General features: G+C 36.0%; 1 protein-coding gene across 3 annotated transcripts in view; it reads right to left on the bottom strand.

Moving 5' to 3' along the window:
* Positions 1-2069: 2069 nt before the first annotated feature.
* ADSS2 (adenylosuccinate synthase 2) overlaps positions 2070-25413 on the bottom strand; it is a 39424-nt gene continuing 16080 nt past the window's right edge. For 2 of the 3 annotated variants that reach the window (XM_082307998.1, XM_082307999.1), the window contains 12 exons: positions 24422-24524; positions 21820-21888; positions 21005-21055; positions 18662-18728; positions 15356-15463; positions 14973-15054; positions 13045-13171; positions 10042-10196; positions 9480-9604; positions 8314-8411; positions 3402-3551; positions 2070-2632 (listed from right to left, as the gene is read on the bottom strand). In XM_082307998.1, the coding sequence (XP_082164124.1) occupies positions 2580-2632; positions 3402-3551; positions 8314-8411; positions 9480-9604; positions 10042-10196; positions 13045-13171; positions 14973-15054; positions 15356-15463; positions 18662-18728; positions 21005-21055; positions 21820-21888; positions 24422-24524 (1188 nt within the window). In that variant the 3' untranslated portion in view covers positions 2070-2579. Of the gene's footprint in view, positions 2633-3401; positions 3584-8313; positions 8412-9479; positions 9605-10041; positions 10197-13044; positions 13172-14972; positions 15055-15355; positions 15464-18661; positions 18729-21004; positions 21056-21819; positions 21889-24421; positions 24525-25413 lie in introns of those variants that run through there. The other variant, XM_082308000.1, reaches the window with a different exon arrangement.

The raw sequence follows: 25413 nt of genomic DNA, 5'->3' as shown, positions 1-25413 counted from the left end.
CAAGTTTAACCACCTGAAAGAGAAAAATTCTTCATTCCAGGTCATGAGAGTAAATATACACCAACAGATCCTGGATCACATGTTATCTGGACAAGTACTGGTAGGAGGATGTTTTCAATTTTGCAGGCCTGCACTTGAATGGAAGAATCAAAGAAAAATCTCAGCCGAACTTAAAAGAAAGCAAAAGAACATAAATCACTCTTGCATCCAAGACAATTCTGTTTTGTTTCTTTAACTGCACAAGTACTTTGTATCGTTTTAGGCTATAGCTATATTGCTTAGAAATCCTGCTGCATCTGGGAATATGAATTCCTCAACTGAAAACCAAGGGTATTTGTACAGTGGAGTTACAATAGCAGAATTGAAACAGGCCTTGAACATGAAGCTCTCTCCTTGGCAGAAGTGAAAGACAACTACATAGAGTAAGCCCTCATTTATTCACTCACTGTAGAAGGAAAACATGCCCTCATTAATTTATTTACTCACTCCTTGAACCAGCCAGGGCCCCAGTCCTTGAGCTGGTAGTTTCACTGACAGCACAAATCCCCTTGGTGCCTTCTACAGCTACAGAAGACAAGAATACTTAGTAATTATTACCTATTGTTCACATCGCAAGGTCGATTCCCTCCATCGCCTAGAAAATAGCAATATTGTTTTTTCCTTCTAAATGAACATTGGGATTTATGTTTCACACAATTATATCCCTCCTCCTCTTCATCAGGGAATTAGGAAGAGATTTTTAATTCAAGATGTCCCTTAGCTAGGGAGGGATGGTATGGTTCTCTCCTGGACTGCGAGGCTGACAGCAGAACTAGACTCTCATCCCCTCCAGAAAAAAATGAGTATGAAGTTGTTTGTTTTTTAGTGCTGAGGAGAATGATCTTTACATGCAATGCTGATACAAAGATCTCTTGATATATTTGCCAATTTTCCAGCATTCTATGGTATCCTCCTCTTTCCACATATTACACAAGTAAAATACACACCCTGCTAACTGCTCTGTCGCATGCAAACAATTCAACAGTAAATGCTCCTTATATACCAGTAGTTTTATCCTTCAACCTTCCTGTTCCTACTCTCATGATAAGCAATTTTACTTTATGCCAATTGAGAACGTAAACATTGTGCTGAACACCTCGACAGCAGCATCCATCCAATAAATCTATTCCATTTCAGGCAACATCTGGTTACCTAAGACATAATCTCGAAGGCCTCATATCTTTTATTTTACATTAGAAGTTTCTTATATTCCCCTGCATAGCCGAAATCTACTAAACAATCTAAAACTACTGCCTCACCCTGATACAAACTTGTTTTTCGGAAACAAAGTAAGTCTTATTTGAAGTGAAAAGGAAGCACACGAATACCATAGTATAGTGTCTCAAAACGAAGTCATTCTCAAAAAATCTGGAAAGGGAATATGTAATTATTGGGTTGTTGTCAAAAGAAATCAGATTCTTTGGAATATAGAATAATGGTTATAAATTAAAATAATTCTAGAACATTTCCCAACACTAATAAGCCAAAATATGTCAGATGTCATGAGGTGAATACTTGTTATTTTCCCTACATCTGAAGCAAATGCATTGAATACTTTAAATGTTATTTCTAAAGCATCTTCAATTTATAATTACAAAAGTGTCTGTGCTTTGCCAGTTCTCCAGAGAAAGATCTTCTATTGGCTCTGTAGAAAGGAATTTAAAAGGGCATCAAAATGTTAGACTTCTCACCAAATATAAATATAACCTCATTTAATTAGGGAAACAGTTTGAGACATGTGCCTTGGAACTAGAGAAGTGCAGGGTTTTTAAAATACCAGAAAAAATGAATAACATAATAAAACATTTAACTCAAAATCAGAACAGTTCTTTAATAATCGCAAATGAACTTTTTACAATATCAGTTTTCTAACTTTCTGGGCACACCTCCTGGTAAACACTTGAGTATCCTCTGTGAGTTACAAAGAGTAAGTTTTCTGTGTTACACAGCTAAAAAAACCTGGACATTCTTAACAACTTGGCATCACATCTTTTTTTTAAAAAACAGATCACACAATAATTTAGACAGCATTTATAGCATTATAAAATCAGAATCCCCCTCTTTAATCACTCACAAGAGCAGCCATTAAGAATACAACAGCTTTAGGAATACAAATAATGAGGATGTAAAACTATCTGTGCAAAACTGCATTATTTTTACTGTCTAAAATTTCAGGGAAGTAACACCGCCAAAAGCAGAGAGAGGATAACAAAGACAAACAGTCATGAAAGTAATGCTACCTTAGATTTTCAAACAGGAATTACATTATGAAGTAAATATTAGGTAAAGAAAAAAAAAAAATCTGATGGCACCTTGAACAACAATGACAAGTGTCCTGGAAATTGCAGTTGAACAAGAACTGATACAGGTTCATGTTAAAGTCTCTTTCAGGAGTAGCAATTGATTTGGGGGTATCAACTCTAGCATTTCTTTCCATGCAAAAATCTATCTTTCCAACATCTTTGCTTTGCGGGCTACTAATGCATTTAAGAATGAGCAGTCATTTGAGGAGTGTGCTTTCTTCCATGCATCTGAAATCTTTAAAACAGCTGGATCATTGATTCCCTGGATTTCCCTACTCCAATCCATTTAACTGCAGGAGAGAAAAGCAAACTTTTATTATAAGTAATACAAAGCAAGATCGGATTGTATCTTAGGATAAGATACAAACTTATCTTCTTAAGCGCTTAAGATCTTAAGTACCATAGTCTGAAGAAAAACACAGCATATACTATTAGTATGTTAAGAAATGATAACTATGTCTATTCTCAAAGTAAGAATGCATTGGTAACTTAGAAAAGCAGGAAGGGTCTTGAAGCTGCCATAATAAATAAATCGGTTTTCCAGATCATAGGAAAAAAGATACATAGAAACTGTCAGAAAAGTAGAGATTAAGATTCGCATCATCTCCTAATTCCCAGCTTTGGATGCAACCACAGGATCATCTTTATTAGGGAGCATAGGAGAAATTTGTTAGTTTAGGACCTCTTACTGTCACATATATTTATTTACATTAATATACCAGTAGTCCCACTGACTTTATAATGGCAACAGAACTAAACCCCTGTTATAACCAATCTGAAAAACACTTAAGCAAGTTGTAAAAATCTCAGTTGAACAAGAACTATAGTATAAGCCAAAGAAAGAATGCATATTAAAACTTCTGAAAATTTTCTATTCAACAGCTAAATAGATAAAAAGAAGTAAAACAATAACTACAAGTATCACCAGGTACATCAGAATAAGCACAGCTACAAACTAATTTTCAATATTTTGAATGTTCAGTAAGGCAAAGTACAAGACAGGTTTCACGGAACAGGAAAAAAAAACATAACAACAACAACAAAATCTGGTTTACTTACCAGGAACACCCAACTCCATTTCTATAAAGCGAACATAATTTTGTGCATTTACAGGCAGCTCATCAAATGTCCTTGCATTTGATATGTCCGTATCCCATCCTGGGAGTGTCTCATACTGAACCTCTACTTTATTTAAGACTTCCTGGTTGGCTGAGAAGCAAACAGGAACAAGAATATTATGTCTACAAAGATTATATATTCTCTACCACTGAGCACATAACTGTAAAGCTTTTTATTCTTTTCTTATACAAAGAGGTTTACTCATAAGATAATACCAGCACTGAAGGTGCTGAAGTGTCCTTTTTTGTTAATATATGCAGAGAAAAAAGAAAATCCAGTAACTATCAGGACTTAGACTTTTGGAATTCCAGTACTCTCAGTCACGTGCATATATTTTGCTTAAACCACAGTCTTTTCAGTTCAGAAAACAACTTTTCAGGAAAACTAATTCCCCAAAATGTTGATTTCTTTTTTTTTTTGCTGAACAAATACCAAGATCCAAGGCTCCCTTCATGAGAGAATTTGGTGATGTGAAAGCAAAATTAGGCACCAGCTTGTAAGCATCAGGCAGTTAAAACATATTTTAAAATGGCACAGGAGCGTACTTTTTACTAAACATAGTCGTAAGATGCAGTTTATACATAATGGACTTCTGATGCTCACAGACCCTTACCCCAAAACTCTACAACGAATTTGTCAACCAGTGTGGAGTCCCACATGATGTATGAACAGTAACTGTTCCAATTACTTCTCAGAATAGAAGCAATGAGTATAGTCCATTTTGTCCTTCATTTAGTAACTTGCTACAATGTTGTCCGTTAACTCTGAATCCTGTGATGAGTTCAAGTACTGCTAACATGCTAAGCACATTGTTCTGGAACTGAATCATTCCAGTAACTACATGAACGTTAGTCTTGGAATGACACTGGGCAGCAAAACAAAAGCCTTAAGCCTGAAAATGGTCAAAATACATTGATTAAAAAAATGGGAGGTGTCAGGCATTCTTGCCTTCCTGAAAAATACAGGGTTCTGCCAAAGGCACTGTAATTAATGTTATGTAGGCTCCATGTCTCAGACCAAGTCACTCCTGCAAAGACAGCTAGTCAACCTGGGAAAGGGTTTTAGGTGCAAGAGGCACAGCATGTGTGTAGCCAACAAACTCAGGCTCAGCACATTGAATAATTTGTCCTGGTGCAGGTAAGAGTTCAATAGTAGCAATGTCGTAAGGACAGCCTTTATGAACTAGGCATTTTGAATAAGGGTGAAAGAGGACTATGCTATAGTGACTTCAAAGACTACAACAGTGAAGAAATGCACAATTTTTGGACTGAGGTGTTCACAGCAAACGATCCTGAACCAATACTTGTAACCAGGACAGACAGACAGGCACATTAAGGACGTTGGGTTGCAGAGGCCAAGGATAAGCACTTTCTTTAATGTCGTCAGCAGTAACAACTGAGGTGTTGTCTGCTGTCCAGGTGATCTGTAAAACAGAATAGCTATATTCAAAGTGCAAAACCACAAACTAATCTCTGAGCACTGCAGATGGTCTAGAATAAGATGCTAGCCTCCCTCTTTCTGAAGAAGGAAAGTGACTGAACACCTAATCTTGGAGATCCACAGGCATTTTTACTTTGAAGCCTCTCTGATGAGGCTAGCTGGGAGAAAGCTGAAAGCACTTAGAATTCAATGGTCTAATCTTGTCTACAATCTTCCATTACTCTGTATTAGTTCAATTCCTTACTTCCCCAAAAGAGAGGAAGAAAAAGAAGGGATAAATTTCTTGATGTTTCAAATGATTCTCTCATTTTGCTCCAGCAGGTGTGACAAAAGATAAAAGATGTCTGGTAAAAGATGTGTGGTAAAGAGAAGCCATAAACTGAGCTCAGTGTAGTAACAGATGTAGCCACCATCTAGATTTCTCTCAGCTCTTCCCTTAGGGGATTTATCTTTTAGGCTTTCTGGAATATTCCTTATTAACAGCTGAATTAGATAACAGAGAGAGCAGATATAATGATATCTGGTAGTCTGGTACTATAATTTGGAGAGGGAATGATGTGATGTTACTTCCAACTCAAAAAGAACAGCTGAAATTTGGGATCTTGGCACCGTTGTAAGAGAAAGATCCTCCGGCAATTTCCAGAACCTGAACATAAAAACAGTCATATAGGTCAGACCAAAGGTGCATCTAGCACAGTGTCCTAGGTCTTTAATCTACAGTAGATGCCCAGGGAAAGAGCACAAGAAAAGGAAAACCAAGCATGAAGTAAAGCGTCTCCAAAATAATCTCCCAGTTTCCTAAGCACCTGTGTTTTCAAAGTCTCCTGAGCTAGAGGCTGTGTCTGTCTGTGCTGAACTGACACCTTAACTTGGACAGGAGGCGCTAGCAGGACTAGACCACGGCTTTCACATTCCTTTTGAACAGATCAGCTCAGAGCTAGCAGGGAGTTCTATCCTTCTTCCATCAACTCCTATGACTGAACACAAATGGAGATACTGGCCAGCTCCATAGCAAAAGACTACAGCCTCAATGATACCAACTGAAGTCAGCTGTAAATTTACAAGACATTTTCAGTTCTTTCTTAACAGGAGATTATGAAATGCCCACAGAAATCTAAGCTAAAAAAACTAAGTGAGACTTGTATGATTCTCTGATCCAGCTGGAAAAAGGAACAATATATGAAATATGGCATGTTTTTCCTAAGATGGTGGGCACTGTGTGTGCTTCTAATTTAGAGACAGTCATTTCACAAGAAGGGTAAATCACTAACATCTCCAAGAGAGTGGGAGGGTAGGGAGGGGAGAGAGAAAGAAATACCCTGCCAGCAAGAAATTCCCAGACTAGATTTCTTCTAAATGAAATTCAAAATGTCAAAGTAGCAAGTTTAAAAAAAATAATAAATTACACAAGTGCACAGCATGCAGAGATGTAGACATCAGAAATAATCTAATGGTCTGCAAAACACAAAGTGGGAAGAAAGTTACCTTTTGGTTTTTATGCCAGGGGTAGGGATAATAAGTAACCTGCAGCATATGTGCCGAAAATGCTGCCAAATGTTGAGGAGTATAGCAAAGAGAGAGGTGTGGAACACAGAGGCACTGTGAGAGACAGCATCCTCCAGCTTACCAGAAGTTCAGCTCAAACTCCTTCCTGACACTTGAGGAAGACAGCATGTCAACAGCAAAGACAACAGCTTCTACTAAATTTTTACCAGAATTCTTAATTGTTCATACAGTAAAGAAAAATACAGTTAGGCAGGTGAGCCACCTTGTGCTGCTATGACCCAAGGTCAGCTACCTGTTACCTGGGCATACACAGGGAGCAAAGTCTGCGCTCAGGAGTTGTAACAAGATTCTGGTCCCGCCTGTGAGACACCGGGGCGGGGGGGGAACAATCACTGAAGTCTTAGTACTGGAAAACATGGCTACCTGTTTATTTCATCTTTAATGACAGACCGCCAGAGAAGGTCCTCCCGGCTTGAGCACAAGACAGTCCAAATAGCCCCCAGGTTAGACGACAGGGCTACAGATGAAGCATTTACTGAGTAGTTTTCAATTCAAACGTGCAATCTCCATTACGTTCAAAGGCCATTCAAAGGACACACAAATTTCCTTAATATTTTGATGAGGGTATCAATCAGGGAATATCTGAGTCTTAAAAAGGGAAAAGCACTCCCTGGTTTAGTTCAAGATGAGTACTGAATCTCCTGAATAAAAGTGCATGCCATGTCATTCCGTATGCATTCAGATTGTAACTGGCACTTTAGTTTGAAGATACTGGAGGGCATATCAATTAGAGAACTCCCCCAAGCACATGGAGAAACAGAAGATTTTTTGTTAATTCCTTATGAATTTCCCTAACAGATATGTGCTATTTTCAAGGACTACTGGCAGATCATCACTTATTCCTTTATACTTAATTCCATCTTTATACTACATAAATCCTGCTGTGAGTTGTATCTGATTACTACAGTTGATCTCACCCACAAAAAGTTCTCTGCTGATGATATCATATGAAAAATTGTAACCCATGACCAGCCTCAAACCCTGAGGTAGCAATTAGAATGGAAACGGGCATCTATGAGCACATTAGAAAATCAGAAAGCCCAATCTTTAGTACTAGTTAATGTTCTTCCTTTTTCTGGAGTACCTCTACTATAGCAAACCGAAAGGATGCATTATCCATGAAAACAATGTTTTGTGATATTTGAATATTTTAACATGCAGACACATTTTTCAAGTATAAATGATCACTGTCCTCCTCAGGAGCTATACTTTCTATCATGCTAAGCTGATGTATATTGGTCCTGCATTAGAAAATAGTCTTGCCTTCACCTAAACTAATTGCTCATTTTGTCCCCCACCCCTTTTCCCTCTTTTCCATTGCGTAGGTGTGACAGGCTTTTGGCTGCTCTGTGAACCATTAAAGGGAACTGAACTGTTAGAAAAATAACACAGGGAGAGAAAAACCTGGCTTTTCAACCAGATCAGTTCTTTCATGCGGTTCACCACATGCTTAAATGAAGACTTGTCCTGCTAGCAGAGGGGATGAATACAGTAGTGGGAATAAGACACTGGGCTGAAACTGTGAAATGAGCTTCCAATTTAGCTTGAAGGTAATGCAGGCTGTATTAAAGGAAAGGGATAAAGCAGTAACAACATTTACATTTAAGAAGCTTTATATAGCACTTTGCATCTTTCTAGTAGACAAATGATGGTATTTGGTAGATGTGTCTTTAGGGTGTGGGTACAGGTGGGGTACAGGGTGTCTCTGGTGCACCTGGGAAGACATTAATGGCTTGATGCTGAAGTAACACATTCCTGTCATGAATTTTACAAGTAAAAGTCAAATGTATTTAAGTATCAGATTACCTTTCACCAAAATCTAAAATTGTTAAACAAGCAGTCTTACCAGGAAAATGAGGTATGATTTCACCATCTAGTTTGTACGCAACACCAACTTTGATTTCTGGAAATACATCCAAGATATCCAATTTGGTAAGTGCCAATCTGTAAAGAAACATTACTCTGGTTAAACAAGTTCAACAACTCTCAATTCTCATCACATTGTAAAAATATCAAAAAGAAAAACCGATTCCTGCACATTGCAATTAATTGTCTTTCCTTAGAAAAATAGCTCGTATGGCACTAATCAATTTTATCTGTTGTGACTTAAAAAAAAAACAAAACAAACTTCAACAGCCTTTTTGTTGCATCCTTAGATCTAGTACTATAAAAAAGTGGCAAAATTCAAAGAGCAGGTATTCTCCAATTAAAGTGACTAGTCTATAGCTTTAAGTGTTAGAATTTTAATTGGTCAGGGTGCTGCCAGGATACTTTATGACCATTCATTTGAGATGGTTTCATAGCATGATGCCTGTTGCTGTCTGTTCCTGTCCTCTGCCAAGTGTTCCTGTCCTACAGTGAAGGCAGCAAAATAATCAAACATTGGCTCTGTAAATACCTGGCTGCTGCATCCTATATTAAATAAAAAACAAAGGACAAGAAAACCAGGAAAATTTAAGTAAAGCAGATATTTACACAGCTTGGTCTACTAGAAATTTTATACCAGTTTTGTTTCAGACACATATTTTTCATTTTAATTAAAATCCCAAAGTCGAATCCAAATTTTCTACATTTGCACATACTGCTGAAGATACTGATGCATTCCCATCTGTCTCATTTTGAAAACAAACTAACAAAGCAAAACCCCACAAACTGTATCAGGTTTTAAGGCCCTTGTAATGCATTTGATTTGGTTTGGGTTTGGTGGGATTGCAGAGGTAGCTTGAAGCATCAAGTACTAAGATACATAAGTGCTTCTTGGATCATTTTAAATGACAAATAACAATGTGCTACAAGTAAAGGACAGAAAAATTTATGAGTATGAAAATGTCAAATATAAAACCATTTAATGCTAGGAAAAAAGGACAGTTAATTTACCAAAATATCAAAACAATCAACAAATCAATACCAACAGTCTCAATGTTACTAAGTAGTATATGTACTATTTACAGTAATCTGTAGCATTTCATGATTTTATGTCAAGTTGCCAGCAAAGCTGTCAAAATAACTCACGCGGTAAATCCATTAATCATGTAGGCATATCGGAGTAACACAAGGTCCAGCCAGCCACATCTTCTCTTTCTACCAGTGGTAACACCAAACTCGTTACCTCTCGTTTGCAGCAATTCTCCAATTTCCTAACAAAGAGTAATACTATTACATGAGCCTTTTTTTTTTCCACTTGCAATGCATGATGCCGGTGTATACTTAACAATATTTTACAGTATTGTAAATTACCTTAAAAGTTCTTCCCCCAATTTTTCACAAAGTTGTCCACTGGGATGAAAACAGAAATACAAAATGCTATTTCTAACTCAAGAGAACACTATTTGAGCAAATCTCTCAAAATTTGTTCCTGCTCTAGCCTTCTATTCCATAGGAGGGTCTGAGAAACTGACAATCAGATTTGGCAGTCCCATAAGCTCAGTCTAGAATCAGAAGAATGAGACAGCCAAACACACTGTCATCTACTTGCATTTATCCAGTAGCACTGATTTAACATAATACAGACACACCAAATGATTTCACCTCGTTACAGGTGACCCCGGTTACATCTTGAGCTGATAATACTCACATTATTTTGTTCTGTAGGAAAGGCACCAATTCCAACTCTTGTTGTATATGCTTTCACAACTCCGTACACTTCCCCGACATTCTGCGGTGGCATGCCCAGACCTGTACACACACCTCCAACTGTGCAGTTTGATGAAGTCACAAAAGGATATGTGCCTATTAAAAAAATTTGGTTTAAAAACTTACTAAAGCATTGGTTTTAAACTGTTAACCTGGTGAGGAATAGTACTTGTATTGCACTTACCTAGGCTTTACAACACAAAAAAACAAACCAAAACACACAATAAATGTATTTTGCGGCCAAGAACATATTTAATGAGCTCTTAGCTTTGTACGTACATTGTCTGATCCTTCTTTATGCAAAAAGGTAGAAATCTTACCACTTACTTCAACTGCTACAGAAACAAAAGTTGACTACATATCAATTCTGAATGATCATACAAGTCAAAAATTGGAGTAAGACACTAGAAAACCATGCCTTGATATCTTATATAAAATATACTCACTAATAGAACAGTGTGAAAATTTGAAGGGAGACTCTTAAGAAAATAGCATTAAAATGTTAGAAAATACAGGTTTACCATTTTTCACTCTGGGAGAAAAAAATAAAAGACAAGCTCTACAAACTAGTCAGCACATTATAAGGATAAGAAATTGCAAAGAAATGTAGAATTTTGGAAAGAACATTTTTGCTTACATAATCAAATGAAAAAAAATTATTTCCACAATTAAAGAAAATTAAGAAAAAAAAAAAAGACTCCTGGAATATAGTCTAGTTCATTAGTGGTGAGAGTTTGTCTCTAGTTAAGTATTCAGCCCTCATTTAAAAAGCAGTCTGGACAGCAAAGATAAGAGTTAAACATCTCAAAATCCTTAGGTTCACACTTTTTTTTGTTTTTAAAGTAATGGAAGACGAAATAGAGTATGCCAGTCCTTAGTTGATTTGAATTGTGAACAAATGATTCAGCCACACAGTAACTACGTTTAAGTGAGAGGCTTCTACCTCATGCTTCTGACTTTTTTCTTTTGGTATAAGAGTCAGAGATGGGCAAGAGAGGAACAGCCAAGACAAAAGGAAGTGAAAGCAATACAGACAACTTCAAAAAGTAAAAATCCTTCAGAGATTGTTCAGTGAGGTTTTGCAGACTAGCTTCAGGTATCTCTAGCTTCTGCTTAACTCAGATATCTCAAGAGAAAGACAGAGGCCTACAGGTGATATGTAACAGCAGCTTGCAAGCACTAATTAGTCTTTATCTTTCTTAGGACACAGTAGCTGAGTTTTTCTTTACTGACAGGTAAATATAGCTAGTGGATGTCACAAACAGAGTCAATGAGACAATTCTTACTCATTTTCAGCTCCCAGCCCGGTATGTTGACATTGGTTTATCCTCACCCAGTGTTCAAAAACACAGAAGACCACACACCCCCACACCTACTCCCCCACCCCAGACACACACACACGCGAGCTTCATTGCACGCTCCAGAAAAGCGGGATGGACTGCGAGGCTGGGGATTTACCATCCTCCCTGCCAGCAGACACACATTGATAAAACTCAGTTCAGTATTAAGACTTCTGTGCGCCGAGGCACAGAAAACAGCATCATTCAGAACACTCAGTAATCAAATCTGGCATCGTCACATCTTTTGACTCGGACTTGTCTATTGTTAACCCAAGTGTCCAATCCACCGATGGTATCTACCTAAGGAGAGCAGATATTCTCTCTGTGGCGGGGTCTCACAGCACAGGCAGGAGAAAAATCTAAGTGACCCAAACAACTCTGTACGTATTATAGACATACCTGATGAGTTTCAGACTATTTGCATTTCCTATACTTACAAGAAATCTAAAATCCTCACTACTTACAAAAAAACATCTCCCCTAGTGTTTTCTGCAAATATCTCAGGTTTGCATCAAACGTTTCCCTGTGACAAGCGTATTTGAAGACTTCTTTCCTCTTTTTTTTTTTTTTTGACTTGTTAAAAAATGAAGTTTCTTCCAATATTCAGATTATCATGGGAAAACTTGGTGCTTACACTTATAATGACTAGTCTTAGACATATCTTCCTCTTAAAAGAAGAGGCTTTCAAACTCAACATGTTTGGAAATGCCCAGTATCAGAACTCCTATCAGCTGAAAGCAGAGTGCGTGCCAGTTTTGTATCTGTTTGACAGTAGTCCTTACACGCTTCAATTTCAGGCTTAAGCATCTTTCCAACAATAAAAACGACGCAGTTACAAGACTAGTGAGACTGAAGAAAAATGTAACAAAATGCAGGAGCCAATCATATAGGCTGCTTATGCCTATACAGAAGTATAGTAATTTATCTGTCCTTACAATATATTGGTAACAAACATAATAATCTCATGGAAAAAAAAAAAAAAGCTGCTTCTATCAAGAAGCTTCTAATTTTATTAGCAAAATTACAGTGTTCTAAAAAAAAAACCCACACCATTTATAATTTCAAATTGATTGGGACCATCTTCTCATTCTTGCCTCATTAGCAATCCAGATTTCCAACATCTTTCCTTACTTCGTGAAACGGTGGACAACTCAATGTTATATAAAGGGTTTAAAAAAAAAAAAAAAAAAGGCAAGCTGATTCATCAAAAGTCAGCAAGTATTTTGCATATATACTTTGCCTCTCAAAGCTCCCCATTTTTCTTCTCAAGTGTTTTCCATAGCTGTATACAACTGTGAGTTTTTTCATATAAAATTTATAGACACTGAAGTAATAGCTACAGTCTATTTAAGAAAAGTCACCTGGTCTTTACTGTCATTCAAATAATTAATCTTGGGAAAGTCTGAAGCTTTTTGAAAGAATTTAATTACAAACTTTTCTTTTCCCCCCCTCTAATTATTTGCTAGTCATAGAGAGCACTGTTCTTCCAAAATACAAAACACTTCTGCCATAAGAACAGCTAAGTACAGAAGAGCTTATATTTAGTTTTCCTCTTTCACAACATAAGTATATAGCAAAGTGTGTCTCAAAGAGGTTATACCTACCAAAATCTATGTCCAGCAGTGCTGCATTTGCACCTTCTACTAAAATCTTCTTTGGTGGTCCGTGTAAAGCCTCATACATGAAATAAACACCATCCCTTACCATTGGTTTTATTTTTTCCATGCAGCCCTGAATAATACAAAAGACTATTGTATAGTATAATTTCATTATGATAAAGCCGGCCAGAGTACAAGTGCTATTGCTCCCTCATAACAATGCTCTTATTCCTTTTGAAAAGGAAAAGCAAACATAAAGAAATGCTAAATATGCCATAATAAGTGAACAACGGAAGGAACAACATTAAACTCAGATTTACACAATAGACATGTATGCTCTTCCTAGAAGGAAAGAAAAAGAGAAAAAAAAAAGGAAAAAAAAAATCCAAACTTTTGAAATGTTTTAGAAATATTCAAGCTTGAGCATAATGACAATACTTTACTGTATTCAGTATTTCATTTCCAAGTGTTCAAACTTTCTCCCCTAAAACCAGCATGTGGGGGGTTACTTCTGGCCACGTGAAGCCAACAAATGCACACAATTGTAAAACAACATTAATTTGTGATACATATTCAGGTATACTTGTAAGTAAAAGTAAAAAGTTAGTTATTGGAATTAAGGGTAAAGTGCCTGAATACCACTGAGTAGCTGGATGTAAGAAGCCAGTAATGTTCACATTAACACTTGGTACACAGCCTTTTTCCCCATGAGAACATATGGAAGTTCTCATTCTAATGATTCACTTCACATGAAACATAACACTTTGTCTTTCAGAATTTAATCAAGTGCATTAGCATAAAACAAACATTAAGTGCAAGTAATTTTCCTCAAGCTACATATTATGTTTCCACCCTAACAATGAGTTTCAGATATTCTGTAATCCTAATGTGTATTAAGTAAACTATAGAGCATTATAAAACACTCAACCGTATCTGATTTTTAGGTCTACATATTGATAAAAATAATTCAACTCAACAGGTGTAACAGATATTTTTTAAAGTAAGACAAACAGAAGTGCTAAGAACTCCCATATACTCCATTCTAGAGCTGGTAAACTGAGTTCAGTGGCAACTAAAGACACAAGAAGGATTATTTCTTTGGCCTGATTTTCTGAAAGAATTAAACATGTAACTGTGCACACCCTCCCCTGTTCCACACAGGCCTCAATGGTTTTAAACAATTTGTCAAATTTGGTTGAAGTTTTCTAAGGGGTAAAAAAAAAAAAAAAAAAAATCTCATAGACTTAAGTTTCTACAAAATTCTTGGACAAAACGGCTGGGTACGGGTAAGACACCTGACAATTTTTTCAAATAAGAACTTGGGTGCACCGCAAAAATCGCACTATTAGGCATAAGAGAATTAATAGTAGTGAGAAATCTCACAACTATCCCAATTGCAGGGAAAACATCAAATCAGAATTCATAATTAACCACAAGACTAGTTTGCTGGCAATCAGGCTTCATTAGTTCTGCTGCTATCAACTTACATTTTTCTATGCTGTTAGACTGTATTTTTTTTCCCTAAGGCTTATTACTTAGAATAATAATTTGCTTCAGTTCTTAAGTTTCTGACACAAGGAATTAATATTCTGGTTTACAATGAAACATACCTTCCCCAGCTACAATCTTGGTTTTTTTTCTCCTAGCCAGGATGTTTGAGCAAGTGGAAGTCAAAAATAATTCTCCCTATACAAGCCTTTTTCTTAAAGTTTACAGTATTTCTCTTGAAACCAAGTTTTGAAATGCTGCATGAAGCAGGGTCAAAAGCGTCTTCAAGGATGCTAGCAGAATCTTTAAAATTGATGCATACCAATTTCACATTATATGTATTATGTTCTAACTCCTCACACAAGCACGAGCATCAGCCACCAAGAGATTTACACATCAGTTACGGCACACTGATTATATTGTTTAACAGACAGAAGCAGGCTTACCTTGAGCTTTTCCAATTCCCCTTCAATATCTATCTCTAAGGTAGGATATATCGCTTTGTACTGATTGGCTAACACTTTGAACCTGGAAGGCAAAAATGTTTCACTAAGGTTTTTGTTTGATTGTTTTCCTCCTCAACCCCCCATCAACCTTAGGTTTTACTGGTTAGATATCTGCAATTACTTGGGTGATTAAACAATTTTAAACAATAAAATGTTTTATAATTTAATGAATAATTTAATACAATTATAAATAAAAATATTTTCATATTTTACAACTTTTTAAATTAAAAAAGTAACAGCAAACAGATGTAACTGCTTACACAGGGTACTGCCCAGAAACTGAAAACTATGCTTACAACTGTGCATTAAAATACAGAAATTACCTCTCAGAAAATTCATCAAAATCAGAAACAAGATCACACATTCTGAGTCCACTTCGAGCTGCTTTTGAAGAATATACTGGACCAATTCCTTTTTTGGTAGTTCCCAAACTTTCAAAAGATAATAACAGGCGTTATTCTTGATATAAAACTGAGGTGCTTTTTCTTTAAAGCTAATACATCCTTAGCATAAAATGAAACGTTGTTAATGGTGAACATTTAGAATCTTGTTTTAAGCATTGAAAATATGAGATACTTTTAGTATGCAACCTACTTTCAGAACATCACTGATTATAGACATAAATACATTTTTTGTACATTTCAAATACATTTCAATCTACACACTTCTGTTTTTAAGCCAATAACTTTTCATACTTTAGTGAACTCTTATGGATTTATTTGTACATAATTCCCAGCTTTTATACTTAAGGAACTGAATGCCAAGACAATATCCTTCAGTACTATGAATTAAAACTAACTAAATACCTTCCTAAAAAACTGTCATGAAGACCTAAAGAAAGTCCTCAATAGAGCAACAGCACTAACAGTTTGGATTTCAAGTTCGTATGTAAGAAATACTTCATTTAGTACTAAATGCCTCAGTTGGAGCCAGGAAAACAGAGAACATTGCCAAGCATCTAAGGGTGACAATGATACTCAAAATGCTCTATGTTAGAAAGGGTTCAGGAACAGATTTTCCACTGTGACTGGTTCTGAAAACCTGAATTCTTTTTCTTACCCTTACCTACCTACTCTGCCCGAAAAGCCTTTTTCAGTTTAAGCCAGTGATATTATAAGATACAACTAGCTTGCACTGACTTTACTGTCAGGAAAGGACAGCTAGTTCAGAAAGTGTTTCCTGCCAGAGTCTTGCTAAAGAGCTATCAAAATGGAGCCAAACTGCACTCATCATAGGAAGATTATCAAGCATCTTCCCCATTGCTCTTAGAAGATTAAATAACTTTTTAAGGAAAAGTGAACAGGTGGGCAGCATTTTCAGAAGCGTGCTGTATGTTGCTAAGCTTAGTTTTGCTCTTAGTTTTAACTGTTGTGGCTTTTTTTCCCCTGAGAAGACACACAAAGCCTCATCTTCTTCAATTATAAGTTCTGCATATGCAGAGTGGCCCGGATTTCTTCAAACTGCCTTGAAGGTACCATACCATAACTCAGTGCGAGAGGGACTCCATTTCAAGTAGAAGGTATAGGTCATATCTAAACTTTATGTTAAAGGGTATCATTTGATATGTGAGTGAACGGAAATACAATTCATAATCAGAACATAATTCATGTTAGTTACGTCATTAGTAGTTTGGAGTAGATTCAAAACAATAATCTTGGAAAAAAACAAATTCTTCCAATTAGACTCAATACTGAGTAATCTCAGGGTGTGATATGTTTGCCTCCACTCCGAAAGGAAAGACATTCTCATCAACTTTGCATCACATAGTATCATTCAACCAGACCAGGACATTGTGGCTTAAATAACCGACTCTAGCCTCCACCCCAATTCATACCCTCCGCAGAGAATTTTTTTAAGGCGTCGTTGGTTTCCATTTATTTTGTTTCATTAAGACATGCCAATTCATAAAAGATTTAAGCTGTCAGGAGACTATATTTATAGAAGTTAAAACAATTGTATAAGCATAATATACTATATATTATCTTTTCTATAACCTTTCTGCAAGGGAAGCTACATGAGCCTTACTTATGACTTTTTTTGAGCTACATTTGAACAGATAAAAGCATTCAGTTAAAATAAAAAATAAACTTACTATTTATAGTGATCAACTTTGAAGTGTTAGACACAAAAGAATTTTAATACCAAATATGCTATGCAGGCAAATCTACAGTTAGACATGCTAGCAGGCTATTTCAATTCCCCACCCTGCTCTCAACAAACAGAAGACAGTCTTTTGATAACCAGTTTATGATAGCCTGTTCTTAGCCAGCCTGTAGTAGTACTTACCCCACTACAGTCACTTAAATAGACTTAAAATTTTGGAGGAAATAGATAGCTTAGTACTTTCAATCCATCAGCAGTTTTAACAAGCTTGAAAACTGTATGATTGTTGCAGAATTTCAAGAACCCCACAGAAAGAAGAAATACAGCACTTTTAAGAGTGATTTAAGTTTTTCAGCTTTGAATGTAACACTTTTTCCTGGGTTTCTCTAAACCAATTCATTGGAGAAAAGTGGTTATTTCTTCATTGAGCTTTCCCTTACAATCTTTAACAGTAACTAATAAAATGGCTCCTTCTCACAAGTAGCTGAGTGACTGACAATGTTTTTAATTGCAAATATTGTCATATAACAATTTTAGCTTGCGCTCCATAAACATTCAAGAATAGCTGATATACATATAGTGGCACATTGAAAAAATATATGTGTATTCTTCCATATATATATACATATGCGCATGTTCTTCCTGTTTACTTTTTAATTCCTACATAACAGGTAACGAGACAGCTGGTACAGCACAGTCAAGTGTGAAAATAACCCAGTGTAAGAATAATTGACAACTTATCATTCAATAGCAACCTGTATGAAGCAACATATGCCCCAAACAGACACTCTTAAAGGTTATTGTCATGGATGATACCTTTTATGGGTCTCAGTAAGGAAGACTGAATTACTTTTCATCCATGTAGACAAAATTCCAACAAGAGAGATTAAGTTTACTGGTATCTCAGAAGTCTAAGTGCTGCATTACTTTCCATCTGTAGACAGGTAACAGTTAATTCTGCCAGCTTTTTCCCCATCCCCAAGAACTAGTGAGCTGCTTGGAAATCACAAGTTTGAAACATAGCAGCTAGTTTCTAAAAGTTTCAAAAGCTTCAGAAAGTCAGTAGCAGCATTTAGTAGACAATGTGAACATTTACATGCCACTTCTGACAATGAAGCATTGTGAGATACCAAATTAGTCATATCAGACCTTCCAGTTATTTGGAGACAACAAAGGGGTCCTTCAATCTTCATAAACAGAAATATATTTTCACAGAAACAAATAGCTCCAGTAAACAATTAAAACATTAGGAAGCAGGAACCCTTTTTACAAAGCAAATAAGGAACCAGGAACTTTTTTCATAAGGCAAAATATCAAGATACAACCCTTTCATTAAGAATATAATCTTTTGCTAGCCTCTGGAGAAGAAAAGCGTAAGAAATGATCCCTGCATACCCCGCACTGAAGAGTTACAAGGATAATTAATACTTTTTTAAACTCGTTGACAAACAATAATAGAAATCCAATATATTAAGTTGTATGTTTGTACTAAGTCATCCTATGTTTGACAAACTAAAACTACCTACTTCTTTCCTGCTTGTTCTTCCCTCTGTTGTTCTTGGATGCCATCAGCAGCTTGGTGGAAATCAAATACTAAGAAAATAAAAATAAGTAGAAAATTTGTGTGAAACAAATTACCATATCAGTAACCATTTCTTCAAACCAACTCTAGCCCTGTTTATCAATGTGGAAAACAAAAAAATACACACTGAAGAGAGGCAAATAAAATAATAAGAGTTTCTTCTCCTCTTTTACAAGTTACATTTTTTCACAGGGAAGAGTTCTTGTTTTTTTCAGAGACTTTTTTTTTTTTTAAGTGTTTATTTTGTAAAATACTTGCAGACTGTGTATACACCTCCCACAGAATAATGAAGCCATTTCAGCTTTGTAGTGGCCCAAAAGAATGTGTGGACAACAAACAAAGAAAACATGCAGTTGAAAAAAATCCTGGAAACAGGTTAATAGTAAAAAACACCATGCTGCTGAAATTTCAGGTGGGAACTTTAAGTAAACATTCTCATTCATTCTAAAGATTTCTTACACCATTATATTTTTATGTTTTAGACAACATGAATTAAAATACATTTGGAAATACAAAATCTCCCAACAATGTCTGTTATGTAAACAGAAGTCAATCTTCACAAGCCTTGATTATTTTTAAAGCATTACATATTATTAATGACAAAGATTATACAAAGTATTTCTTGCACCAATTCTTTGTCTACAATAAAAGCAAAAAAAAAAAATCTGACAAGACTCACGTCAAATATAAACAGTGGTGCAACAGTTTACAGGTTAACAGAAGCCAGTTTATTTTTCTTAACTACTATCTCCCAAAAGTTAAACAACTAATCTACACTTTACAGAGGAAAGACTGAAAACTTGCAAGAAACAGACTCATTTAATAAGTACTCTAGTCTCTCTAGAACAAGAGTGGTTTTCCTTGTTTGCTTTACCAATTTATTTTTGTGTTTATTTCCACACATCCCCATCATTTAAAGGATTAGATCATCCCCAGCAGCTTGAACCTATTTTTCATTGATCTTTTGTTACAGACTTATTCACAGATCACCAATACCCATTTTAAAGAAGGCATATTTAGGGTGGCAACAGATCTCCAGACTGTCATCAACACTTTCTAAACAGAAGCATTGTGAAAGTTCATTTATGTTAAGAGGTTGAATGGTTATGAGTGACAGTCAATAACTGGTCCTTTTTACTCAGGACCTGTTTAGCTATGAAAACTTCACAGTATTGCCATTGCAATATAATCATCACAGGACAGTTTTTCTAATAATCTAGTCATTTCCAAGTAATTCACCTACAGTGATTCTACTCTCAGAAAGGATTTCAGTAACCTAGGAACAGTTACTTAACTATTTCAAACTCAGTAGTTACTCTGAAGTAAAAACATGTTTATTCTGAAATAAAATGTTCACTCACTAAGCTATTCCAGGTCAGTTTAAAACAAAACAAAAAAAAACCCAGACAAAAATACCAAACAAAACCAAAAGCAAAACCTTTTTTCTGGTGTTACAAGCTTTTATCTGATAAAGACCTAAAAAGTTTGCATCTTCAGCAGATGACTACCAGAGCAGCAAGAAGCCCATTTCCTAATACATGCAGTTACATATCTATTATGTTATAATATCTAAAGATCTAATTTAAAGGATGAATTTAGGTAATAAAGATGTCCTAGGAGTGATACAGGAAGAGCCTCTGAAGCTCTGTGTTGGTGGTTTGGACTCTCAACACTATTTTACTCCAGGCTCTGAACTGCAGAGTTGTCTGGAACATAGGCTGGAATCAACACTTGACTGATGAGGTCCCTGTGAGGAGGGCAGCCATTCTCTCCATCCCTATAATAGAGTCCTTCCCACAAGGTCTTGTTTCTGAGGTATGTGGCATTTTACTTGGTAGGGAGCCCATTAGTTTGGAAGTCATGCCCAGTCACGTGGTTTCCCAGCAGAAAAGTTGCTATAAGCAACACTGCTTTTACACCAAAAGTGGAAATGAATCCTTCAGTCAATTAACTTCTGAACTACTTTTTGACTGCTTTGCACCTCTAATCTTTGGCTTGGAAAGTGAACCTGCTCTCCTAGCTAGGTTATGCTTACGGAATAGGATTAAAGAGTCACTAGAATATAAAGCTGGGAGGGTCTTGAGTAGTGAACAATTTTTTTCTAGGAAAACCGAATAATAACCGAATAATAACCGAAAGCAGCATATGGAGACTTAATCCAAAGAAAACTACATACCTATATAAAGAGATGACTAAAAATTGTCATTCTTTTACTGCCATGGAAAGTTCAGACCAAACAAAGACTAACAAAAATAATCAACAAAAAAAGCCACAAACAGGAACTTACCAATATGAGCCCTGTCAGAAATTATTAGTCTTTTTTCCCAGCCTTCTAGCCCTTAAAAGACAAAATTAAATAGTTCAAATTACATTTTGTATAGCATTTTTGTCTTCTGATGTATAAAGGATAAATACTTTTCATGTTTAGTCTTCAGTCAATCTATTTAAAGATTGAGCAATCATGATCCAGAGAAAAAAAAGTAGATTTCAATAATTAAAACTTGGTATCAGCCTATAAAGCTGAGGAAGTCAGGCTTATTCTGAGGAAGAATTCTAGCTATTCTACTAGTTCCTCAGTTTCAGCAATCAGTTAGTAGCTTTTTGGTTTTGAATAATCTAGACCATTGGTTTACCTGACTTTAATAGTAGACTGCTGCCAAGCATGGCCATAAACATAATAGAAAGTATCCAAAAACTGAATTCTGAATCAAGAAGCAATTACCACAGCATCTGTTTACATTAACATGTATCATCAAACTGTACACTAATATCGTAAGAGGTAAAATGACTGTGAGCAAGTAACACACTTTTAACAAGTTGTTTCACTTCTGAAATTCACTGCTTTAAGCAAAGAAAAATGTCTGCAGATAATTCATATTTAGAACATGTTCTCTTCTGAAATAGTACAGAGACTCCTTTTGTCTGTCTTCCCATGAGGGCCCTGGGACTTCTAGCAAGACTCCTGTCAGAAACTAGCAGCTAAACAGAGTTCTGGAAAAACACATTGTACATAACGTCTATAGAGGTTACTATCCTCTATCTAAATCTTTTGAGGAGGGCCTGACAAACTATTTTAAGAGTAGTATCTTAAAATTTTCTCACCTTTTCCTTTCTTTAAGTTTTTTTCAGCTTCTTCAAAGAGTCCTGGCAAATGAATTACAACGCCATTCCCTGAAAAAAAACATTACACAAAACTTAATGAATTATGTTGAGCATGGAAAAAAATATTCCAAACAATTCCAAGATACTTCATGTTTTATATGCAGAGTATTTTACTTAAGTTTTTAAACTTTCAAGTCATTGCCATTTTTATTCCTAAGAATTCATCTGTAAAAGACTGATTTACACCTAAAGTATGCCTTTCTAACTACATGTATTTAATCTTTTTAATAAACTCAAACTTTCAATTTAGATCAGGACAAACAGTAACAGCATTGTGGGACAGTCCAGAATGCAACTTCCTCTTCCTCATATCTAAAATTAACTTCCCTCTTTGTATTTCATTTTAACAACCCTATTGTTTTTTAAAAGCTTAGCACTTTTCTGCCATCATTATAAACACTGGCATCCCCTCAGGCGCCCTTCTGCTGTAAATAGACACAGAATATTCCATATATAGAGTTGGGGTTGTTAACAGACTAGCAAAAATAACAGAGGAAAAACATCTATCAAAAGCAAGCTCGCTTTCCTACAGCTGTCACATTGCTCAGAAAAAGACTACTAGCTCATACAATTAACCAGCATCACTGAGTGCCGAAGAAGGAGCATTTCCATATAGCAAAACTGAACCACCTTAAGGTCATACCAAACTCAGTGGATCCAAAGCTATCAGTATGATAACATCTAGCTAAAGAATGAAGGGACCTGCCATTTGAAACTATTTGCATATCACCTAATTTCACATAGATAAAAGCATTCTAAACACCAAAATACAAAGTATTTAAGACTTCTTCACTATAACCTTCATGGTACAGTCCTCATCAATAGTAATAATCTATTATAATACACTAATCATTTTGCCCTTGCCCTTTTTTTTTTTTTTTTTGAACCTATAAGCCCTTTCAGCCTATCCTAAGCCAGATAGTTTTTTTTTCCCCCAAAGGAGATTTTAAACACAAGGCAGACCTAAAAGAAGCTAGAACAAACAACTTCAGAAGAGACAAGACCAAGAGATAGCTGATACAGACAAGAGGATTTGTAAAAAGCTCTCTCCTGTCTACTGTATTTTTAAAGGATGGGGTCTTTCCTACTCAACCCTGAGTCCACCAAACAAAACATGGCAAATGGGCATCCATTTTTACTGTCTTCAAGCAATAAAATGTTTCTTTTAAAGAAACATAATACAGTAACACATCAAGAGAGATTAGAAGTAGTATCATCTGCCACAGCCCTCAAAACTGGAAGCAGTTAACATCCCAACCTCCCCTTCATCAGAGGGAATCTATTTCCATGCCCATTGGCTCAACTGCTGTAGAAGTATTAGGCAGGGCAAGTTGATCCAAAACTATCCCACTATCAAGTCACAATATAACAGTTGAAAAGAGGCAATTAACCACCAATTCCCATCAAGTAAAGAGTTAGTGCTGACTGTGAGTATACAGTCACTACAAGCTGGACCCAAGAATTCAGCAAGGACTGTTTATGAATCAAGTAACTAGCAATTGAGGCTCTTTAATTGCTATGCTGTTTAGCAAACTGTCAATGACCACTTACTCTTGGCACCTGTACCAGATGAGAGGCAAGACTACAGGCTCAAAGCAATGCAATATGCAGGAAAAAGCGATAGGAAGAGCATGGCAATAGAGTCTTGATTTGGAGAAGCACACTGTATAAGGGACAGGAGTTCTAGGTATCAAAAAAGCAGGATAGAAGTGTTGATAGATCATAGCCTTTAGTGACCCAGAGACTCACCTGATTTGTGAAACAACACACGAGCACATGCATAGTTATTACTCTGCGTAGACATGTTTTATATTTACCTTCATTTTTAGAAGGAAATTTTAAGGGCTACACAGCATTATTAAAGAGGTTGGTCGTACAAGCAATCCAAAGAAAAAAAAAACAAAACACATAGGACTGGTAGCAGGATTCCAAGAGAGGGAGGGGGGTAAGTAAGTAGGCTTGTAGGGACAACAGACAGAACAATCTAAACCCCCTTTCAGAAAGCAAACAAATCATAGAACCTGACATCACACAGTACTGCTGCTGCCCTAAACCTTCTAATGTACTCTCCTGAGAGGACTTCTTGGTTAGAACTATATAGTGCAGAAGTCTTTTGGAGTCAGCATTCATTTCACAATCAATGGAAAAGGAAGGAAAGATCTATGTTTCAAAAGGTACTGGTAGTTACTTAGCAGGGCTGAAGATTAAAATAGAGGAGGAATTCTGAGAATAAAAGAAATAATTGGTAGAGAAAATAAGAGGGAATGGGAAAATGAAGATATGCTGGGCAGCTAGCTGTTTGCATTGATAGGACAGATAAGAACAAACATGAACTATCCAAGACAATAAAAGAAACCTCCATAATCCAAACTTCACAGCTGAGTTAAGACAATATTAAGACGACAGTAGAGCAGTTCAGGCCAATGAGAATTTGAGGAAGAAAAATCCTGATCCTGTATGTCCTCAGAAATATTTTGTTATTTTAATATGCCAGAAGTCTGTAACTACAGTATTGTCTATTTTTTAGAGATGTCCCACTTACCAATGAATGCAGTGACTTTTGGATTGATGATCCCACTTGGCAGAAGATGAAAGTCATACTCCACAGAATCCACAACAACTGTATGCCCTGCATTATTGCCTCCCTGGGGAGGGGGGAGGGGGAAAAAAAAAAAGAAATTTTAATAGTTTTTGATACTAAAGACAAATGAACACACAATATAGAGATGGAATAAACTGGTTCCAGCTCCAATTCTGCAGCTTTCATCTCTGTTACTGACAAAATATCTTTCAGAGATCTCCTCCTCCCAGGAAATCAAACTTCTTTTGTAAAACTTGACAATTTCCAACACCAGTATTATCTGTCATACAGACTTTGGACAGTATTTTGGTTCATCAAAGGTACAAAAGCTTGGAATAAGACTAAAACGTTTCTAAAAATTATTGGACAGAAGCAATAACATTCTAGAACATGCAAACATTTATAAGAGCCATCATCACTTTTACTAGGTTCCTATTACAGTTATGGAGAGTAAGTATTAGAAGTGGAACTGTAACCTTAGCAAAGAAAAAAAAAAAACACCAGTTAAACTGAGTATATAAAACCATATAGTTATTGGGAAAGATAAGTCTAGCTGTTTGGCAACATGCAGGCTTGTTGTTCCGAATTTTGGGTTCAGTCTTTTCGTGTTTTTCTATGAATAGTAACCAGCAAAGTTAACTTACTCATTCTATACCTCCTCAGCAATAAGAGAGGCCTGTAATAGTACAAGCCATTTACATTTGAAACATGTTGTTAAGGAGTGAATCTAGAGGCAACTAAGATGATTGTGGTTTCGTAAGATACCAGAAACCACTTACATCAAACTAACACTTAACACTTCTAGCTTTTTTGATTACCACAAAGAGAGTATTAAGAGATTTGTTAAACTGTGAAATATGTCTAAAATACAAAAAGAAGCCTGTGACCAAGTCTTAAAGAGGGTCAAGATAAGCTTATGAAACTAAAAAGATTACAAAAATAGTTGCCAAATA

The sequence above is a fragment of the Platalea leucorodia genome (genome assembly GCF_965183815.1).
Source record: "Platalea leucorodia genome assembly, chromosome: 3".
Taxonomy (NCBI): Eukaryota; Metazoa; Chordata; class Aves; order Pelecaniformes; family Threskiornithidae; genus Platalea; species Platalea leucorodia.
Note: the sequence above shows the minus strand (reverse complement) of the source record. Positions and strands in the feature narration are given on the sequence as shown.